Source organism: Otolemur garnettii, unplaced genomic scaffold (genome assembly GCF_000181295.1).
Source record: "Otolemur garnettii isolate 467f Iridium unplaced genomic scaffold, OtoGar3 scaffold00128, whole genome shotgun sequence".
NCBI classification, from domain to species: Eukaryota; Metazoa; Chordata; class Mammalia; order Primates; family Galagidae; genus Otolemur; species Otolemur garnettii.
This window is the reverse complement of record NW_003852523.1, coordinates 1,275,751-1,283,915: the sequence shown is the minus strand read 5'-3', so window position 1 is coordinate 1,283,915 and position 8,165 is coordinate 1,275,751. Positions and strand designations below refer to the sequence as shown.

Here is an 8,165-nt window from a genome sequence, read left to right as displayed (position 1 = left end):
GGGGGGGTGGGGGGGGCAAGCGCACAGCTCTCAGCAGGTGCATGCGTGCCCTTTCTGTTCCTCTTTCCCACTATCTTTATAAAGATTTGTTTTTAAAACCCTCAGTGTTAACTAAAAAGAGGGGCTGTGATCTGCCCAGCAACGGCGCTCAAGATTCAGGGCCCAGAAAGGAGAGTCCAGGAAGGAAGCCGGGCACCCGTGCATTCTAGGAACGACTGGCGGGGCCGGCAGGGCGCCTACAGCCACCATGGCACCTCTGAGGTGCTGACCGGATCCAGGGCTGGGTGGTGACTACATTATTTTACATATACTGTATTTGGTTTAAACAAAACGACCTTTTTTCTTTCTCATTATCCCATGAAGGCACAAAAGAGAAAGACTGAGAAAAAATGTAAACAAAGAAAAGACATTTCTAGAAATGTCTCTAAACTTTATTATATGAATTCGATTACAGCCTAAGAGGATTAATATAAGAACAGTCTAGAATAATCATGTGTCCCACTGGCAATTGTTTTTTTTCAGGAGACAAAATAAAAATGGTCAACATTTCTGTTTGTGTTTTAATATCTTAATTTTGTGTATAATTTGACTAGGAAAAGCACTTTCTTACCACCTTCGTGCATATCAAAACACCGTGTCGCTGTCACTTTCCCCGTTACATCTGAAAGGAAAAGGGGTGGTTTTTTAAAAGAAAGTTCAGAGACGTCAGGGCATACTTGTGGCCACAATCCATCACCTGGCTGCACGGAGAAGGCTGCCCTGAGCAATGGCCCCAGGGCCAGGGCTGGTGGCACCAGCAGTGGCTCTAGAACTTCCTTCCTGACAGTTTGGGTTAGATTTGGTCTAACCTTCTCCCCCTACTCCTTCCCACTGAAACCACAAAGGCCTCTCCCCCCACCGGCCCTGTCTACTTCGTGCTCAGCTTTGCCCTCGGGACTGTCTGAGGATGGGAGCCTCTGTCTCCTCCCTCCACGGCCCTGCTCTCCATGGACTGTGCCTCCTGCTCACTCACGGGGAAGCTGCAGTAACTTTCTTCCTAAATCTGCTATGGTTCTTATGTTCCAGAACCATCATTGGCAATTGTGACAGAATTGTCCCGCCTTAAGAGGAAGCCCATGTTTTCTTTCTCCTGAGAGTCTAGTGGCTTTTATCCCACGGAAGGACAAATCGGCCTGTGGCGTCCCCCTCTGCCCAGCCCCCGGGCATCTGAGAACAAAGGGGAGGCTCAATCCCGGACCTCAGGTCTGCTCCCCGACAGCCTGCTCCCTTGGTTTTAACTCATCTTCTGTCTACCCTTCCCCGTGTTTCATCAAGTCTCTTGTATTTTGGCTTTCGGTTGGTTTTTGCTATTGTTGGAACCATAAATACTGTGTTTTGCTATGTATAATGTGCTCACAGGTGTAATGTGCCCCCATGGTTTTGGCCTAAATTTTCTTTTTTTTTTTTGAGACAGAGCCTCAAGCTGTCCCCCTGGGTAGAGTGCAGTGGCATCACAGCTCACAGCAACCTCCCACTCCTGGGCTCAAGCGAGTCTCCTGCCTCAGCCTCTCAAGTAGCTGGGACCACAGGTGCCCGCCACAACGCCCGGCTATTTTTTGGTTGCAGCTGTCATTGTTGTTTGGTGGGCGCCTTAGCGTGTATGTGGCTGGCGCCTTAGCTACCTGAGCCACAGGTGCTGAGCCAGCCTAAACTTTCAGAAAAAAAATCTTTCATTTTAATTTTTGGAAGGAGAGCAAAAGTGGCTGCACGACAGTACCTCCTCCTCTCGTGAGAGGCATGAGGTGCGGAGCCAGCAGCCGCAGAGGAGCCAGGAGCGAGCCCAGGTGGCAGGTGAGAGTGGTCTGGATGACCTGAGCCCCAACTGCTCCCAATCGTCCCCTCCTGGCCCACCCTCATTCCCACACCCCCTCATTTACTATTCGCACCTGTGTCCATCAGAGGACATGTGGCCACAGACGCTCTGCTGAGAACTCCCATGGGCTTTTTCCCAGGAAGCTAGCTGAGGGGCTGGCCCTGCCTGCTCCAGCTCCTGATGGTACACCCCTGCTCCTTCCACACTGCCTCATCTCTCACACAGCTGGCCCCAGCCTGAGTCCCCTGGGACACCACACTGAGGAAGAGCCTTCCTGATGACACCCCAGTGAAGCACTCTGCACTTAAATTTCTGCTTAGTGAGTAGACCCTGACCTCCTTGAGCCATTCAGACTTCAGGCCCTCAGGAACATCAGAATGAACAACACCAACCTTTCCCAACTTGCAAATCCTATAAATCACCCGGGGGACTGGGTAGATGAGAGTCCTGACCCACACCCAACATACCGACTCAGCTCTCCAGGGCAAAGACCCAGGTATCTATTCCATTAATAGCATCTTAGATGGTTCTTCCTACTGGTAAGTTTAGGAAATTTTATCAACTCAGTACCTTGGGAGTTTAGACAAGTCACAGGCTCAAAATTACAGTCCCTAAGCTCAAGTACTCCTAAGGTTTTTTGCTTCACTGCCGGGTACCTGTTTCACAGACAGAAACTTCATGGGGACTGAGGCCCAAGGCCACAACAGTGGGCTACTTAGCATAACCAGGTCTCAGAACCCAGGTTTCCTAGACCCCAGCTCAGGGATCTTCCTCCTCAGCATGGTGTCCCAGGGCCTCAGAATGGGGCCAGCTACATAAGAGCAGAGGCAACCTGGAAAGGGTAGGGTCTATCATCAGGACCTGGGGCAGGCAGGTCTGGCCCTGGCCCCTCACACCAGCTTCCTGGGAAGTAAGCCCACTAGGGTTCTAAGCAGAGTGGCCGTGGCCATGTTCCTGCTGGTGGACATGCATGAGAATAGGAAATGAGAGAGTGTGGGGACAAGGCTGGGCCAGGAGGGGACAATGGAGCAGGGCTGGGGCTCAGGTCATCTGGACCACTCTCACCTGCCACCTGGGCTTGCTCCCAGCTTCTCTACAGCTGCTGGCTCCACACTTCACGCCCCTCACTAGAGAAGGAGGTGCCAGTGCACGGCCCTCCTTTTGCCAAGGTCCTGACACTAATCATCACATCACCATTGGTGGCATGCCCACTTCCAAGATGATGGCGGCAGCAGTGTCTGGTGCGATCAGCCAGTCAGGCTGGAGGCTCCTGCAGCAGCAAGACCTGCCCAGTGAGGGGGTAATGTGAAGGGGGCATGATTACCATATTCCAGGGGATTATCTGCATACAGATATTGTTATTACTTTCCAGAATTACACTTTTAATACATAAGCATAAATAAAGAAGTTAAAAACATTTATACAGACATGGAATTAGTACGACACAGGTATAATGTGCTTCCTTATCTCTGCTCAATAATTTGGGCAAAAAAGTATGTATTATGCATGGCAAAATATGGTAGCTTGGAAAGTAAAGCCTATACAAATAATTAAACATGTAATTTAAAAATGCATCAATATAAGCCTAGACTAGATGGTGTGAAAAACTCTTGTAAACTGTACCCCAGAAATGCATTAATGTACATAGTTACCATTCAATAAAAAAAAAAAAGACAAGAAAATCTAATCACAGAGCTTTTAGAGAAATTTCATAGAAAAGATTTAATAACTTACAGTTGACAATGGCAATGTTTATTCCGTTGGCAACATTTCCAATCTTATCTCCTATGAGGCTGAAATGTAATTAAGAGTTAGTCAAGGAACTCCTTTTTCACCAAAGTTTTCACCTGGTGGAGTCTCGTTCACCTGCTCACACTTTATCACTTCTTACAGACCCCGTGTCCTAGAGCATCACCCCCACATTCACTCCATCCATATCTGCCCCAGTTTTTATTATAGACTCAGTCCCTCTGGGCAGCTGGAAACTGCACTTAATCTTATATTTAGACAAGTGGCTAGGGAGAGGAGAAACCAATATTTATTTAGCTCAGGCTCTTTACAAATGTTCTTTCACTAAATCCTCAACCACCTCATGAACATTTGTATTTCCATTTTACAAATATGAAGCAGTGAGAGGTGGATTGATAAGAGATGCATTCAGGTAGGTCTGGTGGTCTCCACGTCTGTCTATCCTTCTGCTCTTCAGCATGGTGACAAATTTCCTTGACTCTTGGCAATCCTTTCCATCCAACCACTAACTTTAATACAGTTTCCCTCTTTAAATAACTACTGCAAATTGTTTTTACCTGATTTTCACTTTTAAAATCGGAGAATATGAAATGTCAAATTCAAAGAGATTGTGCCCTAAGACCAGGAGGATTAAATGACTTTCTTGAAGATGGTAATTATTACTGAAGATGAAAGAAATTGTGTGCATATGTACAGGTGCATGTGCACACGTCTTTTGCCAAGTTTTAGAATCAGTGATGTGTTAGCTTTGTGGGAAGAACTTAAAAGTTCTCCTCCTTTGCCACACTCTGGAATAGTGGATACAACACTTTCATATTCTGTTCTTGATGTCTCACCTAAACTTCCCCATGAATATCCAGGCTTAGAGCTTCCTGACAGTTTTAGAGAATACCCCATAAGAACTTGAAAATAAGCAAAAAGAAATTTGTGTTTCTGATAATGGAAAATTGGGTAATCCAAATCTACTCTCTGATATGGAAAAACAGAATGTATGAGATGAATTATTCTTAAAGATCTGTTTGAATACATTAGAGACTAATAAGGTAATAAAGGATTTCTCAGCGAAGATCCAGGGAAAGACTAAACTTCAAATTTCAAGACTAAAGCTTCTTTTACCAAGGTGCACCTGCTGGTTCCATGAAAAGGAAGTGAATAGAACTTCTGACAACCACATGAGGCCAGAAGGACAAGACCCAAGGTGAGGGCCTGTCAAATTCTCCACATCTTAGTGAGGTAGGGTTCACAAAGGGTTGAATCATAAAATAAGAGTGAACCAGAAATAAATTGGAATTTTCATCAACTTCAGCCTAGTTGTAAGTCAACTGGATGGCTCAGAAAATCTCAACCCTTATAATTTATTCAGGTCATCTTGTTCTGTTAACGGTTCCAGGTCCCCAGCAAAAATAAAGAATTATACTCAGCAAAAGAAGACATCATCCTAGGCCTAAAAAAAAGAAAGAAAAAAACAAGGCAGCATCTGTGGCTCAGTGAGTAGGGTGCTGGCCCCATATACTGAGGGTGGCAGGGTCGAACCCGGACCTGGCTAAACTGCAACCAAAAAAAAAAAAATAGCTGGGCATTGTGGCAGGCACCTATAGTACTAGCTACTTGGGAGACTGAGGCAAGAGAATTGCCTAAGCCCAAGAGCTGGAGGTTGCTGTGAGCTGTGACGTCATAGCACTCTACTGAGGGTGACAAAGGGAGACTCTGTCTCTAGAAAACAACAACAACAACTTCTCAAATGTACTGATTGGTACACTATCAAATATAACCTGGTACAAGAGGGAACAAGTCAACATAAATAAGAACCAATAGAACTAGCAGAAAACAATAGGTAACAGCAACATTCTCACAGGGGTTCCAAATACTAGACTTATCTGACTTAGACTGTAAAATAACTATACTTAATATAGTCCAGAAAATGATTAATAAAATTAAACATTTCAGAACTAGAAACTATAAAAGTTAACATACTGATTTGAAAAAGAACCAAAATGAAGTTCAAAAGCTGAAACATCATAGTCAGTCAATGGACAGGTTTAATGGCACATTAGGCACAGCAGAAGGGAGAATTAGTGAACTGTAAATCAGTTCTGTTTATAGGGAAGAACAGAGAAATATGATGAAAAATATAATCTATAGACTATAGAGAATATAGTAGTAATAAGATCTAACATTATTAAAAGGGTCAGAAAAAGAGAAGAAATGAATGGAGCAGAAGAACGATAGTAGAGAATTTGTCAAATGTAATGAAGGAATTCAAGACATATGTCTTTAAGATGCTTTCCAAAACCCAGATAAGGTAAAACAAACAAACAAAAAAACATAGATAAGATAAAATTATAAGCACATCATTGTGCAGATGCTAAAAACCAAAGATAAGGGGAAAATTTCATAGGCAGCTGGGCATGGTGGCTCATACCTGTAAACTTAGCATGCTGGGAGGCTAAGGTGGGTGTATCCCTTGAGGTCAGGAGTTTGGGACCAGCCCAAGCAAGAGCAAGAGCAAGACCCCATCTCTCCTAAAAACAGAAAACCTAGCCAGGTGTTGTGGCTGATGCCTATAGTCTCAGATACTTGGGAGTCTGAGGCAAAAGGATTACTTTATACCAGAAATTTGAGGTTGCTGTGAGCTATGATGCCATGGAACTCTAGCCTGGGGCAAGAAAGTGAGACTCTGTCTCAAAAAGAAAAAAAAAAAAAGAAAAGAAAAGAAAAGAAAAATTTCGCAGGCAATCAGAAAGGGAGAAAAGCAGTTATTTTCACAGAAGTAACAACTAGATTTTCAGATGACTTCTTAAAAGAATAAATGGAAGCTAGAAGACAGTGGAACAGTCCTGTGAATGTGCTTAAAGGAAATGATGGCCAACAGAGTTTGCAAAACTATTTTTCAGTAATAAAGATGGATAAAGACATTTCAGAGATACATAAACTACAAGAATTCCCCATCAGTAGACCTGTGGTCCTATATCATTTGCTATAATAAACCTTTTCTAAAAGCATGACCTGTTATTGTGTTTTATGAGTCCTTATAGAACAGGGATTTTCAACCAGTGGGCCATGGCCATGAGAGTATCTTAGGTGTGCTGTAAACATTTTTAAAGATCATTAATTAAATTATTTTTGAAAGAAGTTCAAAGTACAGTAAATATATATATATATATATATTTTTTTTACTATTTTTTTGATCAACATAATTTGTGTGTCATGTAAGTTTAACTATAGATTCAAGTGTGCCATGAGATTAAAAAGTGGCAAAATACTGGTGTAAAAGGGCTCCTGAGACCAAAACACTGCCCTAGAATATTGCTGAATTTGAGGCTGATTGTAAGACATTCTCCCTTAAAAAAAAAAAAATACCCAACAGAAATGGATTCACATGTCCACCAAGAGACATAAACAGCATTATTCATAGCACTGTTATTTAAAACAGCCCCACACTGGGAACAACTCACATATCACCCAACATTAGCGTGCATAAATTGTAGTATATTTACGCAATGGAATACTACACAGCAATGCAAAACTATGAACAACAGCTACACCTAACATCAAGGATAAATTTCACAAATATAATTTTGAGCAAAAACCACCAGACATAAAAGAGTATACGATTTACGATTCCATTTATAGGGAGATCAAAATAGACAATATTAAATGACAGTGTTTGCAATGCATGTGTCGGCTGTAAAACTACCAAGAAAAGCAAGGAAAGGATCAGCATAAAAGATAAAAGTTACCATGGGCAGAAAGGAAAGAGGGGCTACATTTGAGAAGGGGTGGGGGGTGCTTGTGGAATGCTAGTGACAGCCTATTTCATAACCGGAATGGTGGATACCCATGTGTTCACCTTATGGCTAATTACAAATGATCGTACTCACAGGTTCATCGCTACAATATTTGTAATACTAAAAGATTTCAAACATTAGAAATGCTGGTCAGTGAAGAACTAGTTTAATAAACTGTGGTATATACAGAGCTATGATTTAATAAAAAAAAAAACTGTGATAGAGTCGAGCTGTGGAGTACTATGCACCAATAAAAAGGAACAGGGGAACTCTCCATGTGCTGATAACAGGGAGGGATCTCCACCGCTGAGTGAAGAAAGCGAAGTGGAGAACGGAATCAGGTTTGTTATCTTACAGATGTGTGTGGATATACATACATATATGCATATGTACTCGCATTAATACAAACATATATCACACATAGACATGGGCATACATAAATGTACATAAAACGCATATGTGGATATATATTAAGTATATAAATAGCTTATTTTTTGGCATAAATACTGGAAGGCTAAATCAGAACCTAATAAAAAAGCCAATGGAGGCAGAAAAGATGGTGGGGAGAAAAAGCGGAAGGTACAGGGAAGTCTTCTCTGAGAATATTTTTACTTTTTTTGATGCCTAATGTTGACCTTTGAGCCATGTGAATGTATTACATATGCAAAAAATTAAATTAGATGAAAAGAGAACCAGAGACACCCTGGAGTTGAAAACAAACTGTAATGAATCCAACTATGCATCAACTATGTAACACAAATGCAGGAAGAATGAAA

At 42.4% G+C, this 8,165-nt stretch overlaps 1 protein-coding gene across 1 annotated transcript in view; it reads right to left on the bottom strand.

The window, feature by feature from the left end:
* Positions 1-8,165, bottom strand: part of FAM3B (family with sequence similarity 3 member B) — a 26,793-nt gene that overhangs the window by 4,004 nt on the left and 14,624 nt on the right. The window contains exons 4-5 of the mRNA XM_012810264.1: positions 3,587-3,645; positions 611-661 (exon numbers count right to left, since the gene is read on the bottom strand). Of these exons, the coding sequence (XP_012665718.1) occupies positions 611-661; positions 3,587-3,645 (110 nt within the window). The remainder of the gene's footprint in view (positions 1-610; positions 662-3,586; positions 3,646-8,165) is intronic.